The sequence below is a fragment of the Hemicordylus capensis genome, chromosome 4 (genome assembly GCF_027244095.1).
Source record: "Hemicordylus capensis ecotype Gifberg chromosome 4, rHemCap1.1.pri, whole genome shotgun sequence".
NCBI classification, from domain to species: domain Eukaryota; kingdom Metazoa; phylum Chordata; class Lepidosauria; order Squamata; family Cordylidae; genus Hemicordylus; species Hemicordylus capensis.
This window is the reverse complement of record NC_069660.1, coordinates 19155264-19178208: the sequence shown is the minus strand read 5'-3', so window position 1 is coordinate 19178208 and position 22945 is coordinate 19155264. Positions and strand designations below refer to the sequence as shown.

General features: G+C 45.2%; 1 protein-coding gene across 3 annotated transcripts in view; it reads left to right on the top strand.

Annotated features, from left to right (window-relative positions):
* ZNF831 (zinc finger protein 831) overlaps positions 1-22945 on the top strand; it is a 72933-nt gene that overhangs the window by 39985 nt on the left and 10003 nt on the right. For 2 of the 3 annotated variants that reach the window (XM_053244444.1, XM_053244443.1), the window contains 2 exons: positions 5037-5188; positions 7387-7562. In XM_053244444.1, the coding sequence (XP_053100419.1) occupies positions 5037-5188; positions 7387-7562 (328 nt within the window). The remainder of the gene's footprint in view (positions 1-5036; positions 5189-7386; positions 7563-22945) is intronic. The other variant, XM_053244445.1, reaches the window with a different exon arrangement.

The window sequence follows — 22945 nt, the reverse complement described above, 5'->3', positions numbered from 1 at the left end:
GGGTGTCATAGTCCAGAAATATTTGGAGACTAGTGTTCTCTGTAACAGGGATTTGCAGATGTTGTTGACTACAACTTAGAGGAGAGCTGGTCTTGTGGTAGCAAGCATGACTTGTCCCCTTAGCTAAGCAGGGTCCACCTTGGTTGCATATGAAATGGAGACTTGATATGTGAGCACTGTAAGATATTCTCCACAGGGGATAGAGCTGCTCTGGGAAGAGCAGAAGGTTTCAAGTTCCCTCCCTGGCTTCTCCAAGATAGGGCTGAGAGAGATTCCTGCCTGCAACCTTGGAGAAGCCTCTGCCAGTCTGTGGACAATACTGTGCAAGATGGACCAATGGTCTGACTCACTATATGGCAGCTTCCTAGGTTCCTCTGTCTGCACCCCTAAGGACTGGTCTGACTCAGTATATGGCAGCTTCCTATGTTCCTAACTCCCATCACCCCCAGGCAAAAGCTATAGCAGCTGGGGATGATGGGAGTTGCAGTCATCAACATCTGAGAATTCCTGTTACAGGGAACATTGTTGGAGACCTATGGTTGAGAACCCCTGATCTACTTAGACGTACACTACTTATGGACATAAATCCATATTTCATTTAACATGAAATACAGACATTTATGCATCAGTAGCAAATTTTTGGAGGGTATACAATACCCCTGTTTTGTTTTTCAAATATGCCTTCAAATGATCTTTGTTTAAATGCACAACCTTTTTTGTTATTTGTTATTCAGATTGCATTGACAGTGGGACTGATATCTTTAACTGATGAGCCCCTGTGATTAAAACAATACCTCAATCACAAATTAAAACATGATTTTTTAAAAAAGACTGCAGCAGTCACAATCTTTCACTTTGTGCGGAAAGATTCCTATGCAGCTTCCACTCCCCACCTTGGCCAACAGATTCAAGCAGCAGACCAAATGGGAGGTCTGTATGTGCCTCCCCATATCCTCTCCACTTCCCTTGATCAAGTTGTTCAAGTTGCATAGGGGAACAAGAAGAAAAAGGGCTCTCTTTTGCCTTGTGGGGATTTCTTTGCAGGGGAAGGATCATAGCTTCATGCGATTTTAATTACATTTCTCTCCTTGCGGATTTAAACAGGCATTTTTAAATGGAGTTGCTTCTAGCAAGAGGATATTCAGGGCTCTTGTAAATAATCGATGGGGATCTCTTGATACAGGCAGTGTGTCTGTGATAATTTTACAGCCAATGAGATCCATCTGTTTACAGATTAAACCAAAGATCTGGACAGTCAAAACACAAGTGCTGAGGACAGGATGTTCCAAGAGCAATGCCAGTCATGGTTGACAGTCATAATGAATAGCTCTTTTGCATGCCTGGTTTTCAGCAGGATGGCTTGGGCTGCAGCATTAATAATGCCTGGTGGAGCCTGATCAAAGCTCAGAGCCCCACCCACTGAGACTGGCACTGAAGTGAGGAGACAAGAATTTGCTTCAGAATTTGATTTCCCTTGGGGGGAGGGAATCAGGAGCAGAGATTAAAATAGTAGCTGCTGTGAGTGGTCCTGTTGGCAGGATCTGTGGTACACCTGGTCAGATGTAGGAAGGCCTGTGTTAAGGTATAGAATCAGGACCGCAGTCCAGCCTGAGCATGCGAGCATGTGGATTTGCCTTATGCAGAGTGAGATCATTGGTCCATCTAGCTCAGTATCATCTTAATTTGCAGTGGATCTAGAAAGTTCCAGGCTGGGGTACATGGGAAGAGAAGAACATGGGTAGCTGCCTTATACCGAGTCAAACCATTGGTCCATCTTGCTCAGTATTAGATACATTGACTGGCAGCGTCTCTCCAAGGTTTTAGGCAGGAGTCTTTCCCAGCCTGACCTGGAGATGCCAAGGACTGAACCTGGGACCTTCTGCATGCAAAGCAGCTACTCTACCATTGAGATATGGCCCCTGCCCAATGGAAATGGACTGAATCTGCACCCTGTGGTGTGCAAAGTGCATTCTCTACCACTGACAGGGGCAGAGCCACCATTGGGCCAATGGGTTCAAAGAACCTAGGCTGCACCCAATCAGGGGCAGTGCCTTGCGGCCCCAACACGCCCCCCCCGTGTCTGATGTCAGGCGTAGGGGTGCTGGTTTAGTTCCTGAGCGGGGCCACGCGCCCCCTTCAGGAGTTAAAAGGCTGGCGCTGTGTTTGCAGGGAAGAGCCGCTCCTGGCTGCGCTGCAAAAGCCATGTGGCCCCTACAGGAGTTGAACTCCAACTCCCGAACGAAGCCTCAAGGGTCAGTTCTTGAGCCAGACCACGCCCCCCGCGTCTGACATCAGACATGGGGGGCGGGGTCAGCAAGGCCGCCACCGCGGCCGCACACGGGCCGCCAGCAGTCAGGCTCCGCGCTTGACCACTGAGCTATGGCCTTCTGCTTCGCCAAAGCTGTGCTGTCTCCTAGAGACAGTAGACAAGAAGTTAAAATGAGCCAGTGTAATATATGCGCTTTAATGAGTACAGTATTACAATAGCACTTTCTCATCCTTTGGACTTGACTTATGGTTGCTGGTTCGAATCCCCGCTGGTATGTTCCCCAGACTATGGGAAACACCTATATCGGGCAGCAGCGATAGAGGAAGGTGCTGAAAAGCATTATTTCATACTGCGTGGAAGATGGCAATGGTAAACCCTTCCCGTATTCTACCAAAGACAACCACAGGGCTCTGTAGTCTCCAGGAGTCAACCCCGACTCTATGGCATAAGCTTTCCTTTCCTAGTAGTAGTAATAATAGTTTAACCCACTAGGAAGTTCTGAACAAGATGGAGCACAAACTGTGGAAGAACATGGCTGTCTGAGGACCACTACAGTGTACAATTCAGTACATCATTGTTCAGCCTCATGTTGGGCTGTTTTTGTTTGTGTGAAGCTAAGTTATAAATACATTAGTTGGTAGCTATGATGGATTAACTTGGTTAGGTTTGAACATTCTAAACTAGTAGAAGAGGGAAGAGCAAGTGAGTGGGGCATTTTCTACTTAGACTTGTTTAGAATGTCCAAAGCCACCATTGTCACAAATGCTTTATCAGGATCCCCAGATGTGAGAGCTGGCAAGTATCTGGAGCAGATAAGGTGTCTGTCTGTCTGGCGAGCAGGAATGCTGGCATCAGGCTCGCATCCAGGTAGGGAAGGTTAGATAGCCTTTCTAATTAACCAAGTACTCAGAATGAGGCGTGTGGCAGATCTGGGAGCTTTAGATCAAGCAATAGCAGAGGATCTGGGATACTGATTCCCAGAAAGATTCTGGGCTGTGGTGCTGAGGCCTGGGCTCAAACTGCCATGGTGGTGCCGGAGTCAGAGGAGTCAGAAGGAGGGCAGGAGCAGAAGAGAAAGAGGAAGCAAACTCTAATGTAGTGCAGAATAATGTGTGGAAATTATATGGACAATATTGGCTGACATCCTGACTTAAGGCTGCATGCGCACAGTGGGAAAAAGAGGAACCCGTGCCGAGGAAGGCTTCCTGACTTCCTGCAGAACCAGCACCTTTGTGTGGTGGAGTAATTTTCAGCAATCTTCCCTTCCCTCAGAAGTACCCTGAGGCACTTGGAAAAATGCCTCCGAGGGCTGCACGACTCTCAGGGACATATTTTTGGGTGGTGCTAGGAACTTCCAGGGGAAGGGGAGATCGTCAAAAATCGTCCCCCTCCAAGACTGCCATAGCTGTTTTAGTAGAAGGCTTCCATTTCACAAGCTCATCTCGCCTAGCGCACATGCCGCCTTAGTCAGGATGTTAGCCATCATCTTTAGACATTAAGCAAATTTCAGGGGGTAGGCCTCCTTTAGGGGCACAAAATAAATTCTCTTGATGACAAAAGTTGCACAGAATGAATGGGAGTGCTACTGGCAAGTCTTTTATCCATTATTCTGCACCTTGCTGGAGCCCCCCTCTCCTTTATTTTCTTTAGGAAACAGGGAATCACTGTGACCCATGGGGAAACGCATGCTCTGTCTCCATATTTGGAATCTCCTTGTGCTCTGTATCAGATATTCTGTGGAAGTGTGGGAAGAAGCAACACAGCTCACAGGCTTTCTCTGTGCGCTAATTTGTTTAGATAGTGCTTCTTCTGTGTGCTCATTTGATCAGGCTAGTCTAAAACTTTTTACACAGCCACTCCCACACTGGTTCACATTAATCTAGGCTAACAACAACAAACCTCCATCTGGATAGAAAATAAGTACCATGGTTGTGTGAATTGTCCCTGTCAATCAGCTTTAATACAAGTCTCTCCAGTGGGTTTTGCTGGTATCTAACTTGTGTTTCTTTTTAGACTGTGGGTTGTTTTGTGATAGAGACCCATCTTATTAGTATCTAGTTTTCTGTGAGAACCACTTTGATAATTTCTGCTAATATAAAGTATGTAAGTAGTAGTAGTAGTAGTAGTAGTACTAGTAGTAGTAGTAGTAGAAGAAGATTTTATATTGGTCTATGCTACAAGAGCCAGCGTGGTATAGTGGATAGAGTGCTGGACTGGGACTGGGAAGACCTGAGTTCAAGTCCCCATTCAGCCATGAGACTTGCTGGGTGACTCTGGGCCTGTCACTTCTCTCTCAGCCTAACCTACTTCAAAGGGTTGTTGTGAGGAGAAACTTAAGCATGTAGTACACCACTCTGGGCTCCTTGGAGGAAGAGTGGGATATAAAATGTTAATAATCATCATAATAATCATAATAATCCTAGTTCTGTATCTTGACTGTCTCGTTGCTACCGTGTTTCCCCAAAAATAAGACAGTGTCTTATATTAATTTTAGCCCCCCAAAATGCACTAGGGCAATTAGCGGTACATCAGAAATTACTGCTAGGGGTATAATGCAAGGGATTCTAAACCCCTGCTGGACTACAGCTGCTATCATTCTCAGCCACAATGGCATATAACAGTCTACATCAGGGGATCCAAGCTTGAGAATCCCTGCTTTAATGTAATGAATAATGTTTTGTAAAATCTTCCATAACGCTCATGTGTCTGGAGCTGTATTTCCATGCCTTCAGTTTGCCATTGTATATATATTTTTAAATCTTCACAGCAGTACTTTTCAACATCCAGGAGTGATGGGCTGCTGGAAGACATTTCAGATCAAGACAAAGCAAAAGAAAAGCTTTGCAAAACGAGAGAACTCACAACACATAAAGCCAAGAAGAGCCGTAAAAGGAAAAAGGTGAAGATCAACCCAAAACGGTAAGAAATGTGGGTTTTAGCCTTAATCTAACAGAACTTTTTCTCTAGATATAGGAACATAGGAAGCTGCCTTATACTGAGTCAGACCAACATTGGTCTATCTAGCTCAGTATTGTCTTCACAGACTGGCAGCGGCTTCTCCAAGGTTGCAGGCAAGAATCTCTCCCAGCCCTATCTTGGAGAAGCCAGGGAGGAAACTTGAAACCTTCTGCTCTTCCCAGAGCAGCTCTATCCCCTGTGGAGAATATCTTACAGTGCTCACATATCAAGTCTCCATTTCATATGCAACCAAGGTGGACCCTGCTTAGCTAAGGGGACAAGTCATGCTTGCTACTACAAGACCAGCTCTCCTCTAGTTTTTGTGTGACAAACAAAAACTATGAAACACTTAAAATGAAAAACTGTCCCCAAAATGTGATTTAACATAAATCATAAACAGTAAAAAAAAACCCTGCTGTCTTAGGACCAGAGTTAAGGCTATCTCAATCTGGCTTAAGCTCCACAAAGCCAGGAAATTGGAACCTAATATACACGAATGGTTCACAAATGGTGCATGAATGGTTCGAAGCAAACTGGTCTGCCATGAACTGGGCCAGTTTGAGCAATTCGACCACGAACCAGACTGGCATTCAGAAAAGAGGGCCAGTCCACAATCGAATTGAGCCCAGTTTGCGGCGGACCTGTTCGCCAATTCAAGCCAGGTTCGATTAGGGAGGTGACTGAGGGGGTGAGGGTGAGAGCAGTGCGAGGGCAGGGGAGAGGCCAATTTGTCAATTTTCAGCCCTTTAAAAGTAAAGGAGATGGCCCCTTACCAGCAGTACCGAAGGTGAGCGGTGGGGGCACTCACCAGCCTCCACGCATGTGCGGAGGCCAGGTGAGTACAGGAGTCACATTGCCACGCAGGGGTTGCTGGCAGGAATGCCACTGCTCCAGGCAGTTTCCAAGTAACCCCCGTCAGTTACCTGGAAGCTGTCTGGAACTGTGCAGGCTGCTAGCGGGTGTGCCACTGCTCACTTTGGGTCCCACCAGTAAGGAACAGTAAGGCCAGCCAGTCGATTTGACTGAACCGGTTCGTGGACTGCGGTTCACTTCGAATTTGGACCGAACTGCAAAAAAGGTACGTGCACACAAAGTTTTGTGTGCCTTCAGATCCAATTTATTTTAATCAAAATATATGAACATATTCAACTCCTGCCTGTGGCTTCCAGCGGCATCTGGTGGGCCACTGTGCGAAGCAGGATGCTGGACTAGATGGGCCTTGGGCCTGATCCTGCAGGGCTGTTCTTATGTTCTTATGTAATCTAAGTGGTCGCTAAGAGTCAACATCGACTTGGCGGTACTTAATCAATCAATCAGATCAGCATTATCTCCCTGAGATAACAATAGGGATGTGCACGGAACCACGGAGGCGCGGTTCGGCACTGGGGAGTATGTAGCTTTAAGGGCGGGGGGGTAGTACTTACCCCTCCCGCCGCTTTCCCCCCTCCAGCGCTCGACTTTTAAGCAAAGTTTTGGGGGCGGCAGCGTTCCTCCCTGCTGCCCCTGCCTCCATCGTTGCCCGCAAAAGGAGAAGTTTAGTGCATGCATGTGCCCATTGCGGTGTGTGCGCACCCGTTGGCTGTGCGGCGTGCACGTGCGCATGGTGGCGATGGGCACGCGCACCACAATGGGCGCATGCATGCACTAAACTTCTCCTTTTGCCGGGCAATGACGGGGGCAGGGGCGGCAGGGAGGAATGCTGCCGCCCCCAAAACTTTGCTTAAAAGTCGAGTGCTGGAGGGAGAAAAGCGGCTGGAGGGGTAAGTACTACCCCCCCGCCCTTAAAGCGACACCCCCCCCCGCCAGACCGGCCCCAGAGCGGCCATTTTGGAAGCCTCTGACAAGGTCCCGGACCGGTCCAGTGCACATCCCTAGATCACAATAAACCTCCCTGAGCCTTTCTGGAAGGGCAGTATAAAAATTGAGTAAATCAATAAATAAAGTAAATTAGATCTCCATATTGCAGATGGGAGGAAAAACCAAGCTGTCATATTTTCCTTTAGATGATATTTGCAGATGAAATTGTGGAATGATTTCTCTCTAGACCGTAGTTTTTGGCAACATGTCAGTCTCAAATGCTTGTTGTGAAATGTGGCTTATGACAGGGGTCATCAGGCACTCTGCATAAATAAAATTAAACTCTGTATGTTACTATATAGGTATAAAGGGAGTTACGGATACAGACACATTCTGCTGAAAAGCAACAGGCTGAGCAAGCAGCACTGGCCGACACACAGAGCCCTGGAGATGCCAAAGAAGTGTCATTCCCATCCTCACACACCTGACAGCCTTGAGTTTTGCCAGAAATGCCTTTGTCTTCCAACAGCCTCACAAGGTTGGTATATCTTTCCAGTACATATGCAGAAGCAGAGGACTACTCCAGTTTGACGGCTTTTTAATAGGAATGGACAATTGGTTGGAGTTGGGTCGAATTGGACCCAATATGTTACTGACACGGGGGATGGGGACCACAGGCGTGATCTCCTGTTTGCTTCCTATAAACACTAGATCCAGCTGCCACAGCTACAAACCTTTGTGTTTTAAAATGGCCATTCCGCACCCCCAGCCCACCCCATTGTGCAAGCTGGCTTGAAAGCATTAGAACCCAGTGTGGTGCATTTTGGGGTGCGTAGATAAGGGAGCTTTTCATTTCCTTAGTGATCATTATTTTGAGGAACTGGGGGATGGCTTCATATGAACATAGGGAGCTGCCTTATACTGAGTCAGACCCTTGGTCCATCCAGCTCAATATTGTCTACACAGATTGGAGCAGTTTCTCCAGGGCTGCAGGCAGGAGTCTCTCTCAGCCCTATCTTGGATATGCCAGGGAGGAAACTTGGAACCTTCTGCATGCAAGCAAGCAGGTGCTTTTCCCAGAGCAGCCCCATCTCCAAAAGTGAATTTCTTACAGTGCTAACACAGGCAGTCTACCATTCAAATGCAACCAGGGCAGCCCCTTCATGCTTGCTAACACAAGACCAGCTCTCCTCCCGATTCTCCCATTTTCTCACTGTCTGTCCCTAAGGATCATTTCACACATCACACAGTAGCAAGCCTAGGTTTGCCCAGCCTAGGGCAATGTACACTTGACAGGCAATTGCTTCTCACCCAAGCTCCCTGTCAAGCATACAGTACACACATTTGCTGCATTCACATTTCACAGTTTTCTGATTGATGAGTTAGAAAAGCAGAGTCCCATGATCGTGTGCACATGAAGTGTTGCTTGAGTTTAACAATCCTTTTTGCTGTTTTAAGTTTTGCACCAGCCTTGCCACTATGTCTATGAAAGGCTTCCCACACATATCTGCATTTTTCTTTATTTAAAAGATTGTTTTTTTTAAAAGAAAAGAACTTCTTTAGTACAGAGTTTCTAGACTTTGGATTCCCAGGTGTTGGTCTACAGCTTCCATCATCCTCAGCCATAATAGCCTTTGGCCATTTGTAGTCCACCAATATCTGGGGACCCAGGGTTGAGAACTCCTGCTTTAATATCATAACTCTCTCTCTCTCTCTCTCTTTCTCTCTCTCTCTCTGGAACATAGCTGCCTTATACCAAGGAGAGCTGGTCTTGTGGTAGCAAGCATGACTTGTCCCCATAGCTAAGCAGGGTCTGTCCTGGTTGCATATGAATGGGAGACTTGATGTGTGAGCACTGCAAGATATTCCCCTCAAGGGATGAAGCCGCTCTGGGAAGAGCAGAAGGTTTCAAGTCAGGGCCCTGGCTTCTCCAAGATAGGGCTGAGAGAGATTCCTGCCTGCAACCTTGGAGAAGCCGCTGCCAGTCTGTGAAGACAATACTGAGCTAGATAGACCAATGGTCTGACTCAGTATATGGCAGTTTCCGATGTTCCTAAGGCAGGCTATCAGTCTACCTTAGTTCAGTATTGTCTACACTGACTGGCAGTGACTTTCCAAGGTTTTGGGCCAGAGTGTGTCTCAGCCTTACCTGGAGATGCTGCCACAATGAGCAAGTATTAGGAACATAGGAAGCTGCTTTATTCCAACTCAGACCATTGATATACTATAGATCAGTATTGTCTGCCCTGACTGACAGTGACTCTCCAAGGTTTCAGGCAGGAGTTTTCCCTAGCACTACCTGGAGATGCCAGGGATTGGACCTTCTGCACAGAGGTGCTCTTAGGTAATTTTGGAGCCTGGACCTAATGGCCTTTGGAGCGCCTCCCCCTGCTGGAGCCCCACCCCTGCAAGTTAAGCATCCTCCTCCTACACCAGGCCTGCTCAGCTTAGGCCCCCGAGCTGTTTTTGGACTACAACTCCCATAATCCCCAGCGTTGTAGGCCAACATGTGCAGGAGGGCCGAAGTTGATCAGCACTGCGCTACACACACACACACACAGACAATCACATTTTTAACACATAGGGTATATTTATGCAAATATCCAGTAGCAGAAACATTTCAACACACAACTTAACATGTTTCCATCCCACATATTTCTTTCCCCACTTTCCTCACTCCCCCCCCCCCCGGCTCTAAAGCATCTGGCACAGGTCATAGTCACACTTGGGCACCCGGCGCAGTGCAGGCCAGCAGCAACCACACCACCAGTCTAAAGAGGATTTGGGGGCCCCTAGGGGGTGTGGAGGCCCTGGACTTCAGCCCCGAGGTCCAAGGGTAAGAGAGCCACTGATTCTGCATGGAAAGACTGGAAAGTAGCCAATGTGACTCCAATTTTCAAGAAGGGATCCAGGGGAGATCCGGGAAATTACAGGCTGATCAGCTTAACTTCGGAGCCAGATAAATTGATGGAATGAATACTTAAGGACAAAATTGTTAAGCATATAGAAGAACAAGCCTTGTTGAAGGAGAACCAGCATGGCTTCTGCAAGGGAAAGTCTTGCCTCACTAACCTTTTGTAGTTCTTTGAGCGTGTCAACAGGCATGTGGATAATGGTGATCCGGCTGACATAGTATACTTGGACTTCCGAAAAGCTTTTGATAAAGTTCCCCACCAAAGGCTCTTGAGTAAACTTAGCAGCCATGGAATACGGGGACAGGTTCATGTGTGGATCGGTAACTGGTTGAAGGACAGGAAACAGAGAGTAGGAATGAATGGAGAGTTTTCACAATGGAGGCAGGCAGGAAGTGGGGTTCCCATGGATCGGTACTGGGACCAGTGCTCTGTAACTTGTTCATAAATGATCTAGAAGTTGGGGCGAGCAGCGAAGTGGTCAAATTTGCAGATGACACTAAACGATTTAGGGTAGTGAAATCCACAACGGATTGTGAAGAAACTGGGGGAGTGGGTGACAAAATGGCAAATACAATGTAAGCAAGTGTAAAATAATGCACATTGGGGCAACCCCCCCAACTTCACATATATGCTGATGGGATCTAAGCTGCTGGTGACTGACCAGGAGAGAGATCTTGAGGTCATGGTGGACAGCTCATTGGAAGTGTCATCTCAGTGCACAGCAGCTGTGAAAAAGGCTAACTCCATGCTAGGAATCATTAGGAAGGGGATTGAAAATAAAACTGCTAATATTATAATGCCCTTATACATATCTATGGTTTGGCCACATCTGGAGTACTGCGTACAGGGTCACTGTATCTTAAGAAGGATATTGTAGAACTGGAAAAGGTGCAGAAGAGGGCAACCAAGATGGCCAGGGGCCTAGAGCACCTTCCTTATGAGGCAAGGCTACAAAACCTGGGGCTCTTTACCTTGGAAAAGAGGCGACTAAGGGGAGACATGATCGAAGTGTATAAAATTATGCATGGAGTGGAGAGGGTGGACAGAGAGAAATTTCTCTCTCACACACACAACACTAGAACCAGGGGTCTTAGGAACATAGGAACATAGGAAGCTGCCATATACTGAGTCTGACCATAGGTCCATCTAGCTCAGTAAGTCTCCCATTCATATTATTATTATTATTATTGTTTACACAGTCAGGTGTTATTGACTGGTTTGTTTTATACAGACACCGAGTCCTTCCCAAGGACCTGGGATGCCAGAATTTTGTTATCAATGTTGTTGCTGTTATTATAGATATCGTCGCAGAATATAGGCTGTTCCCAGTAAAGTTGCTTTTTGTAATTGGCTGATGGTGATTTCTGTGGCCCCTATGGTGTTGAGGTGCTCTTCAAGTTGTTTTGGAATTTCACCTAGGGCACCAATTACCACTGGAATTATTTTGGTCTTTTTCTGCCACAGCCTTTCAGTTTCAATTTGTAGATCTTTGTATTTGGTTATTTTTTCTATTTCTTTTTCTTCTGTTCTGCTATCCCCTGGTATTGCTATGTCGATTATTTTGACTTGTTTTTCTTTCTTCTCGACTACAGTTATATCTGGTGTATTGTGTGGCAGATGTATGTCTATTTGTAGTCGCAAGTCCCATAATATTTTTGCATCTTCATTTTCTACAACTTTTTCAATTTTATGGTCCCACCCATTTTTGGCTACAGGTAGCTTGTATTTTTTGCAGATGTTCCAGTGTATCATCCCTGCTACCTTGTCATGCCTTTGTTTGTAGTCAGTCTGTGCAATCTTTTTACAACAGTTGATTAGGTGGTCCACTGTTTCATCTGCTTCTTTACAAAGGCGGCACTTGCTGTTTGTTGTGGATTTATCGACTTTGGCTCTTATTGCATTTGCTCTTAGTGCCTGTTCTTGTGCAGCCAGTATTAAACCCTCTGTTTCTTTCTTCAAGTTGCCATTCTTAAGCCATTGCCAGGTCTTGGTGATGTCTGATTTTCCACTTATATTGTGCAAATATTGACCATGCAGGGGCTTCTTCTTCCATTTTTCTGTTCAGTTCTGGACTTGTTCTTTCTTGTAGGCCTGCTTTGTTTCATTGGTGTTAATAGTTTCTCGTTATTGACCATTTTAAGTGCATCTTCTTCACTGTCCTTTATGTATTCTTCAAGGCCTCTTTTCTCCTCCTCTGCTGTTTGATGGACTTGCAGCATTCCTCTTCCACCTGAGCTGCGAGGGAGGTATAGCCTATCGACATCACTGCAGGGGTGCAGAGCATGATTGATGGTCATTATTTTCCTGGTCTTACGATCTAGTGTCTCTAGCTCTGCCTGGATCCAGTCTATTATTCCTGCAATGTATCTGATAACAGGTATAGCCCTGGTGTTTATGGCTTGTATGGTGTTCCAGCCATTGAGTTTGGACTTGAGGATCTTTCTAACTCTCCTGATGTATTCACTTCCGATTTTTCTTTTAACTTCAGTGTGTGCAATGTTATCAGCCTGGAGAATGCCCAAGTATTTGTAAGGTTCTTTCTCTTCCAGGTTCTTGATGTTGCTTCCATTGGGCAGTTCTATTCCTTCTGTTTTTCTTATTTTCCCTCTTTTCATTATTAATGCAGCACACTTGTCTAGTCCAAACTCCATTGCTATATCGCTACTGAATATACGGACAGTGTTAAGCAGTGATTCGATTTCTGACTTTCCATACAACTTCAGATCCTCCATGTACAGCAGATGGTTGATCTACTTGATGTTTTAGATGTTTGGTATCCGAGTCCTGTTCTGTTTAGTATTTGTGAAAGTGGAGTCATGGCGATTACAAACAGAGGGGATAGTGAGTCCCCTTGGAAAATACCTCTTCTAATGCTAACCTGTCCAAGTGTCCTGCCATTGATTGCTAACTGTGTACTCCACATGTCATTGCTTTTTAAAATAAATATCTGAATGTTTTTGCTGACACCAGTTGTTTCTAAACATTTTAGTATCCATGTGTGAGTCAGTGAGTCGAAGGCCTTCTTGTAGTCAATCCATGCAACACTTAGATTGGTTTTTCTTCTCTTGCAATTTTCTAAAATCATTTTGTCAATCAGCAGCTGGTTTTTTGTGCCTCTGGTGTTCGGGCAATTTCCTTTCTGTTCAGCTGGAAGCTGTTTGTTAGTTAGTAAGTGTTGCATTACTTCATCTGCTGTTATTCCAGTTAATAATTTGAACATGGTTGGCAGGCAGGTTATCGGTCTATAATTACTTGGAACTGCACCTTTTGCTGGGTCTTTCATGATGAGATGAGTTTTCCCAGTTGTTCGCCATTGTTCAATATCACTTCCTTGCAATATGTTATTGAACTGTTTTGATAGTTGTTTATGAAGGCTTGTTAGGTGTTTAAGCCAAAAGCCATGCAGTTCATCATCGCCTGGAGCAGTCCAATTTTTAATTTTCTTTGCTCTTTCACTTATTAATTCTGGTGTTATTATTAGATCTTGCATTTGTTGGTTACATTTTTTGACCTCTTTCATCCAGCCTGCTTTTTTTATTATAATCAATTGGATTGTCCCTTAGTTTCCCCCAGAATTGTGCTGTTTCTTCTTTATTTGGTGTTTCTATGTTTCTTGCAGTTTCTCCTTCTATGCTTTGGTTGAAACGTCTCTGATTCGACTGGAATTGGAGATTCTGCCCGTGTTGTGTAATTCTAGCTTCGTATCTGCTAATCTTCTTTGACACTGCTGTTATTTGCTGCTTTATTATTTCCAGGACTTCTCTAATTTTCCTTGAATCGAGGTGGTATTTTTGGATCAGATACTGTTTGGTATTTTCATTCTTCAGCTTCTTGTCTTTCATATCTTTCAATTTACTAGCATCCGATCTAAGCCTGGCGATTTTATTTTCTAATCTAATCTTCCATTTAGGTGATGTACTACTTTCTTTTTTGACAGGTCCACTGATCTTATATCTGAGCTCTTGTGTTGTTATCGTTGCTGCACTGTGCATTAGTTGGTTTGTTTCTTGCAAATTATTGGTTGTTATTTCTGCAAGTGCAGCTTTGACATCTTTTAATGCCTGAGCAAGTTGTTTTTTGGCAACTGTTTTTAGAGCTGGAAGTCAAACCCTGTTGGTTGTTTGGTTCATGTGCTCAGTTATTTTTTGCTTTAGTTCTTGTTGCTTGGTTTTTGAGGTGAAGGCAAAAGGGAGGTTGCCTGGTTTTGATTTTGAAACAGTTCAGCAACAGTGGCATCCTCTATTTCCAACACCTCCTCCACCTGCGCCTGAGAAACTTCTTTAGTTGGTGGTAATTCTTCTTCCATATCTTGAGTCTGTGTTGCTCTTTATAGTTCTTCCAGCTCAACTTCTGTGAATACTTTATTTCTTATTAGGAATCTTCTCTGGTCTGCTAGCCTTTGTTCTGTTATTTCTGTGTCTGGATGCTTCTCTTTCCAAATTTGGTACATTCTTTTAAAATAACCTCTTCTAGTTGGACTAGACTTGTAATAGCAGATCATTATTTCCTTGTTGGCATTTTTCGTATATTTTTTCCAGTTAAGTGACGTTTCTTCCAGTAACCCTGCAGTCTCCAGTCCTGGTTGCTCAACTGAAGATCCTGAGTCCTGTAGCCCACTTGCCACCAGATGTTCAGGGACTCCAGCACCTGGCGTGGTCCTTGTTGACCCGGGCGACGACCGATTCAGTATAGATTAATTAAAGTTACGTCTCACCATATTGTTGATGGGAGAGGCACTCTTTGTCTGGCTCCTCTGGTGAGGAGGAGTGACCAAGAAGTATGGTTGGACCTCTGGCATAGCTCTCACCTTCCTCAGAGCACGCAAGCCCCACAACCACGCCAAGGTAGTGCCTCACTGGGGGTTGTTATTATTATTATTATTATTATTAAAACATTTTTATACCGCCCAAAACTTATGTCTCTGGGCAGTTTACAACAGAATAAAAACAAAGTAAAACATCCATTAAGACAAAAATGGGGGGGGGGAGACACACACATTACAACAATTTAAATTTTTTAAAATAATATTTTAAAAGAGCATTAAAACCATTAAAACAACATTAATTAAAAGCCTGGGTGAAGAAATGTGTTTTTAAAGACTTTTAAAAAGCTGTCAGAGATGAGGAGGCTCTTATTTCACTAGGGAGCGCATTCCAAAGCCTTGGGGCAGCAGTGGAGAAGGCCCGTCCCTGAGTGGCCACCAGATGAGCTGGTGGCAGCTGCAGATGGACCTCTCCAGAAGATCTCAGTGGGGTGGTCGGGTTCATGCCGAAGAAGGCATTCTCTTAAATACCCAGGGCCTAAACTGTTTAGGGCTTTATAGGTTATAACCAGCACCTTCTGTTTTGCCCGGAAACATATCGGCAGCCAGTGTAGCTCCTTCAATACAGGAGTTATATGGTCTCTCCGAGATGACCCAGAGACCAGCCTGGCTTCTGCATTCTGGACCAGCTGTAGTTTCCAGACTACGTACAAGGGCAGCCCCACATAGAGCGCATTACAGTAATCCAGTCTGCAATATGCAAGCAGGGTGGACCGTGCTTAGCTAAGGGGACAAGTCATGCTTGCTGCCACAAGACCAGCTCTCCTCTTCTTTCACCCCATGAAACAGAAGGTCGGGAAATTTAGGACCAACAAGAGAAAGTACTTTTTAACACAGCACATAATTAATCTGTGGGATTCTTTGCCATAGGATGTGGTGATGGCCACCAGCTTGGATGGCTTTAAAAGGGGTTTACACAGAATCATGGTGGACATGTCTATCAATGGCTACTAGTCTGGTGGCTGTGGGCCACCTCCAGCCTCAAAGAGGCACGATGCCTCTCAATACCAGTTGCGGGGGAGCAACAGCAAGAGAGAGGGCATGCACCTATCTCTTTTCTGTGGGCTCCCCAGAGGCATCTGGTGGGCCACTGTGTGAAACAGGATGCTGGATGAGATGGGTGTTATGCCTGATCCAGCAGGGCTGTTCTTATGTTCTTATGACTAACTAACTTAGTCTGCATGTTGCCCAGTGAGATTTACTTCTAAGTAAAACATGCATAGACAAACAAACCTGAGGGGGTGGGGAATGTATCAAAAAAGTGTTTTTCAGTTTTTCAGTTTGTTTTCTACAAATAAAGAGAATGACTAACCTTCCAGACTTCAAATGACTCAGTCTGACATCATACAGAAGATAAACAGAAAGGAATATAAGCCTACAGTACTTAACTAGGCTGACCTTGAATATGATGGGGTCTCCAGTGCAAAACATAGTGCAGAAAGAATCCTCTAGCTTTGTACAGCAAAACAGTGTGCTTCAGGTGGAAAAGGGGGCATAGAAATGTAAATAAAACTGAATGGAATCCATCATGTGGTGGAAATGTATAGAAGCTTCTGCTTTATAGAGTTTGTTTGCAACACAGAAGAAAGGCCTGTGTTCCTGAATGATCCCTCCAGGATCACCTAATGCTGTTTTCCTTTATTCAAGTGAACAGTTCTTGTTTGGTCTGTGGAATTTTCTCCATCCCTTTAATTCAGTCCAGTGCCTAGAACTGGCTCCTTTTCTTATCCAAACATAACTGCCAGGGTTTAAAGGCTGGCATTTCATTCACTGCCGTTCACTTGCCAAGCACTGGACCAGAATTCCTGAATTGTTGCCTAGTGTTAGAAGATGGGGTGATGGTTGTACAGAACCTTTTGCATGCTTTGTCTCAGTGGTACCTTCCTCCAGATATTTGTTTGGTTCCTTCACTTTTGGCCTTCTGGCACTGCTGAAAACTTTTGTTGTTGTTGTTCTGGAAGGCTTTTGGGGTGCAGTAGAGGGAATTATTTCACTCCTGGCCTATCCTGCTGGCCTTATTTTGGTTCTTCTCTGCTGTTCTACTTCTTCCTTTATTCTTGTCTACTGTATTTGGCTGTTTTTGTGCACTTTTGATTGCTCCTTTTGTTAGCTGCTCTGTATGCTTTTGAAGCAGACCAGTGGGGTGGAAGTGGTTTACAAGAAATCAATAGAATTTGTAGCCAAATTTACAAAAGGAAAATTGATTTTCTCTTAAATGGGCAGAGAGGGAGAGGTCGGTTACTATTTTGCTCTTAGCACCTGTTTTGCTCTTGCTTCAGAAAGACTGTGACACACCAGTATGGATGAACGTGTGAGGTTTTCTTTAAAGGATGCCACTTGTTCAGGGGTGTATCTAGGGTAGGGCAGGCAGGGCACATGCCCCGGGCGCCACTTGAAGGGGGGCGCCATTTTTCAAAATTAAAAAATTAAATGGCTGCCAAAAACAAAATGGCCACCGTGCATGCTCAAATGGCCTCTGTGAGGCCCTAGGCCATGTCAGGCCTCACAGAGGCCATTTGAGCATGCACGGTGGCCATTTTCTTTTCAGCGGCCATTAAAAAAAATTATTTTAAGAAATGGCCACTGCACATGCTCAAACGGTCCCTGTGAGGCCCTAGAGGCCAGCGGGAGGGAGGGGGAACCTTTGCAGACCCCCCCCGGCTTTTAGGAAGCCCTCCAAAGGGGGACTTGTATGTGACCTTCAGACTTGTAGTTTTCAGCTGATATTATGTTAAAGTTATCTGAAAGATGGGTGTCAGAAGTTTGGACAGGGGGTGCAATTTTAGTGCTTGCCCTAGGCGCTATTTTCCCTAGATACACCTCTGCACTTGTTTCTAATTATGTGTACTTTCCTGCAGTTTCTTGTTATGATTTACAGTCAAACAACAAATGGCTACTACTGCTTGGTCCAAAACACACACACACACACACACACACACACACACACACACACACTCTCTCTCTCTCTCTCTCTCTCTCTCTCTCTCTCTCCTTGGCAAAGTCATTTTATTTACTTCTGTGGCAGTGATACGATGTCACTGTATATTCATGTAGGAGATGGGCAAGAGGTCAACAGGAATGTCCTTGGGTAGCATCCACTGTAACACTCTGTGGTGATTGTCCAGTGTGAGCTGTCAGTCAAACAAATAATTTAAATCTAGACACCTCCTCTTTGGAAGATTCCTGAGGGACGGGTTTTAGAATGGTGAGGGTATGAGGCTATAAATAGAGCTGATGGTTAACTGACAAAGAGAGAGGTCCTGAGGGTTGGAGTGGGAGGTCAGGTGCGACTAAAATATATTTATTCTGGGAAAGTATAATTAATACACAGATTGTACAGCTGGGGAGGCTGGGTTCCAATAAAATATTATAGGTGAAATAAAGCTTGTATATTCCAAACTAGTCATCTCAGAAAGCTGAAAGGAAAGTTTCTGTTAAAGTAATGAGACTGCATAAAACAAGAATTTATTTATTTATTTATTTATTCATTCATTCAGTTTCTAATCTGCCTTTCTAAAGACATCCCATGTTGGTTTACAAAAGTTAAAATACAATAAAACTTCATAAAAATAACATTTAAAACCCTAAAATCAGTTAAACAATAAAAAGCATTAAACACCAAAACTAACTAACTAAATAAATAAATAAATAAGACAGAAGTAGGAAAGCTGAGAGCTCCGGCAGCCCCTAAGGGGGGAAAGCCTGAACAAATAAAAAGGTCTTTAGTTGTTTTTTAAAAGCAGCCACAGATGTCAAAGAGCGGACAATTTAGTTCAAACTCTAGTCTAACATTTGTTTTACTGTCTGTTCAGTTGATAGGATTAAGTCTGTTACTTTGTTTCTGCAAACAATACGCATGTGACCCTACAGAGTAAAACCACAGATGTTGTACACAAATAAAAATTATTTTTGGTTTGGAACGTTTAAACGATAACAATTGAGGCTTTATTCTTCTCCTCACGTTACAATCGGACACAATACTAGTGTCTGATATAGAAACCCAGTTCAGAACAGAATTTGGTGGTGGCAGAATATCACATAAAGGTTTTTTAAGAGTCCCAAATGTATGTTTTATCTTGCCACATACATAAAATATTACCTGCCACTCTAACTCGAGTCTTTACACACTCACAGAAGGGGTTTAAGTTATGCAACTGTTCATGGTTGAAGAGCATGTGAAAGAGGCAGGGTGGCCCTTTCATGAGACAAGGTGAGGCTGTTGCCTCAGGCGGCAGAGTACTGGGCCACCAGGAGGGTGGGAAAATGCTTCCTGCTGCTGCAATCTGGGCAGCTCTTGGGGGCTGACCTGACTCTTACAAGCTTTAAAAGGAGTGCCTCTCCTCACACTTCTCGCAAAGCTTGCAGGAGGCACAAGGAGAGAAAGGGAGGGTACTGGCAACCTCTCCTCCTCCCTGCCAACCTGTGCCACTTTAAAAGCTTTCAAGGGTTGGTTTGGAAAGGGGGCTGCCCCCTGCCAGGACATGGGGCAAGGCAGCATTTCTTGCTTCAGGCACCACCGCAGTACTTTGGGCCAGTCCTGGAAAGAGATGATGCAGCATGTTTTGGAGGCACACAGGAGGGGAAAGCACCATGCCAACAGGTAGGAAGGAAGGAAACAGGAACGGATGGTGCAATACAATTTATTAAAGAGTAGATCCCAACACGTTTTGAGTAAAACTCTTCTTCGGGGGAAGTGGTTTACAGGGCATAATAGCTAAGCTTTTTAGAAATCAGGTATTGTGCCTTGTAAACCACTTCCCCTGAAGAAGAGTTTTACTTGAAATGCATCAGAATCTACTCTTTTAATGGATTTAGCCCAGCCTTTGTCTCAAAGCAAGCCCACATGGGGGAAAGAAAATGCTACATCATTCTCTCCATGTTCACTCAACAAAGGCTGTCCCTTTAAACTTAAACTGTTTCCACAGTAGTGCTGCCACCACACCCTATTTTTTACAGAGTTCCTCCCCGCCTAGATTTGGGTGAATGTCCAGGAAGACTTTCCTTCTCTTGACTATTGGAAAAGTACACAAAAACCTCCATGTGCAAGCCTACATGTGATGAGAACACTTGGTAGTGTTGCTGAGCAATTCAATTTGAGACATATGTTGCACCAGCGTAAAACCCCTGAGTTAAAAATCCACTCAGAGGCAGGTAAAATACAAAGAACAAAAAAAGAAAAGAAAAGCTTTGTTCAAAATTCTACAGACTGCTTCCATCTGAGGCTTTCTCAGCTTTTAGTTACAGGTAAAAGAAACATTCAGTAGTTGCAAGAACACTTCAAAAAGCACCCCAGTTGCTAGGAACAGGGATATAGGAACCTTTAAAAGCCCCTTTCAGAGCCTTTTGCAGCGCCCTGGATGGACTTGAGTACAGGTTTAGCATTTCTTACGTTACAGATAAACAAACCTAGAAACAATTGTAAGGATTTACAAAGCACACCAAAAGAAAGTAATCTAATGTGAGCTAACTAACGAACTGTTTTCTGGTTAAACATCTCTGAAGCCTAAAGCCCTGGCTTCCTTCCCCCTTTGAACTCACCCCAAACTCCAGGAGAGAATTCACAGTTTCTGAAATCCTGTCTCTCAAGGATCTGCAGATGTCCTTCCATGAGAGAATTCTCCCGGCTAGCTGTTGACCATGAGGCAGCAAGATTCCATCGCTCCTCACCAACCCTTCCTCTCGTCCTCTCTCATCTCCTGCCTAGCTCCTTCTGAGGACAAAGAAACGCTTCTCTACCTGCCTCATGGCCCTCTAAGTCCCACCTACCGTGTGCTGAGTGGCTGATCCCTAGCCTGTCAGTCAGGACAGGGTACACTTCTGGTTCACTCTTTACATGAAAGGCAAGGCTGTTATTGCCTGAGAGTTAAAACTTTTTAATAAATTGTATTACACTGTTCCTGTTTCCATCCTTGCAACACGTTGTGGAACATCTTCTACTAGTGTAAGTACTGCTCTGGAGAAGAGGTTGCATTCTCTGCAGTTTTACCTTGTATCTTCCTGTGCAAGAGTGTGCAACACCTGTGCAAGAACATTCCCCTGGGCAAGAGCATTACCACTAGTGGTAAACACTTGTGGGGATGTCTTCTATGGTATGGTTTCTCTTATGATTTTGGTTTTATTGCCGTTATAAAGACTTTGAGCACTGCAGGGCTTTATGTGTGTGTGGCTTATCGTTTATAATTTTCTTCTTGCTTGGACAGACAATAAACAGTTCTTGCTATGGTCAAGCTAACAAACAGTTGACTAACTATTTATTATGTTCTTATTATTCTTATGTTCTTATTATCAACGGCTACTAGTTGGAGGGCTGTGGGCCACCTCCAGCCTTGAAGGCAGGATGCCTCTGAGTACCAGTTGCAGGGGAATAACAGCAGGAGAGAGGGCATGCCCTCTACTCCTGCCTGTGGCTTCCAGCAGCATCTGGTGAGCCACTGTGTGAAACAGGATGCTGGACTAGATGGGCCTTGGGCCTGATCCAGCAGGGCTGTTCTTCTGCTCTTATTTGAAATATAATGTGCAGCCTTGAGAAAGACAGGCTCTCCAAGCATGACTCAGCGTTGCTTGGAGCTCTTTGCTGCATTCAGTTCCAAACAGAAAGGGGAAAGGAGACCAGGGACTTTTACACACAACAGGCTTTACCGCAAGTTTACTAGGAGGTTTTACTGTGAACTCGAAGTTGTCCCAGAAAACCGACACAAAACACAGATAGTAGATTTTTTAAAACTCCGGATATAAATTGGGCTACACTAATGTGCTGTGAAAAACCCAAAGTGTGTGTGAACTGCTCCCTGATAACGCACAGGGACTTCGGGGTACATCTGGCTAACACGTGAGTGCACTCCCTCCATTCTGGAGGACATGCAAGTTAAAGGGCTTTAAAAGCCCCATGTGAAAATTTTTGCGTCAGGGGCGTAGCCAGACCGCTGGCAGCCTGTGTGTGGCCGCGGCAGGCGCCCCTGTAGCCCCGCCCCCTGTGTCTGACATCAGATGCAGGGGGCGTGGTCTGGCTCCCGAATGGAGCCTTGAGGCTTCGTTGCAGTTTAACTGCTGAAGGGGCCGCGCGACCCCTTGGGCAGTTAAACTAAGGCTGGTGCTGCTTTCGCAGCGCAGCCCAGGAGCAGCTCTTCCCTGCAGGCAGCGCCAGTCTTTTAGCTCCTGAAGGGGCTGCGCGGCCCCTGCTTGGGAGCTATACTACCACTGATTGGTCAGCGGCCTAGGTTCTTTGAACCCATTGGCCCAATGGTGGCTCCGCCCCTGCTTTGCGTTATACGGGACACTGCTCCAGCACTGTCTGCCCGATCCTCTCCCCCAAACCAACAGTTTGGAATTGTTATACCTGAAGCAGTCTTGGAAGTTGCACTGACCCCCTGCTAACTGAGCAAAGAAGCACCTTTTAAAGTAGAGATTCTCTTGTATGTCCCTATCCAATCCTAGTACAGCATCACTGGTTGTTGCTGGTATCTACTTTGTGTTTCTTTTTAGACTGTGAGCCCCTTGGGGACAGGGAAGCAACGTTTATTATTTATTTTTCTATGTAAACCACTTTGACTTTTGTTGAAAAGCAGTATATAAATATTTGTAGTTGTAGTCATTGCTCTGACTGAGAATGAGAATTCTTTCCTTGCCTGCCATTTTTCTGCTCCAAATCACCCCCTCCCCCACAAGGTGATTTCCCACCTGCAGGTGAAAGATATGGGAGTTTCATATCTTTTTACCAATGGGTGGAAACCTGCTATTGTGTGTGTGTGTGTGTGGGGTAGATTTTGAGTGAAAGAATGGGCAGAGGGAAAACAATTAAGAACCACCACCTGCCTCTGATTATAGCCTCTGAGGCTGCTTTGCACTAGGGATGTGCACGGAACCACGGAGGCGTGGTCTGGCACTGGGGGGAGTATGTCTTTAAGGGTGGGGGGGGTAGTACTCCCCCCCGCCCCTCTTCCCCCGCCCCCCGCTGCTGGACTTTTCTAAAGCGTTCTTGGGGTGGCAGAGTTCCTCCCTGCCGCCCCTGCCCCCGTCATTGTCTTCCTTCCAACAAGCCGAAAAAGCTGGTGTCACACATGCGCCCATCACGGCGCACACGTGCCTGTTGCCACTGGCATGCGCGCACCTCATACGTCATTGTGACGTATGCGGTGCGCCCAGTGACGGGCGCATGTGTGCCGCAACGGGTGCATGCATGGTGCC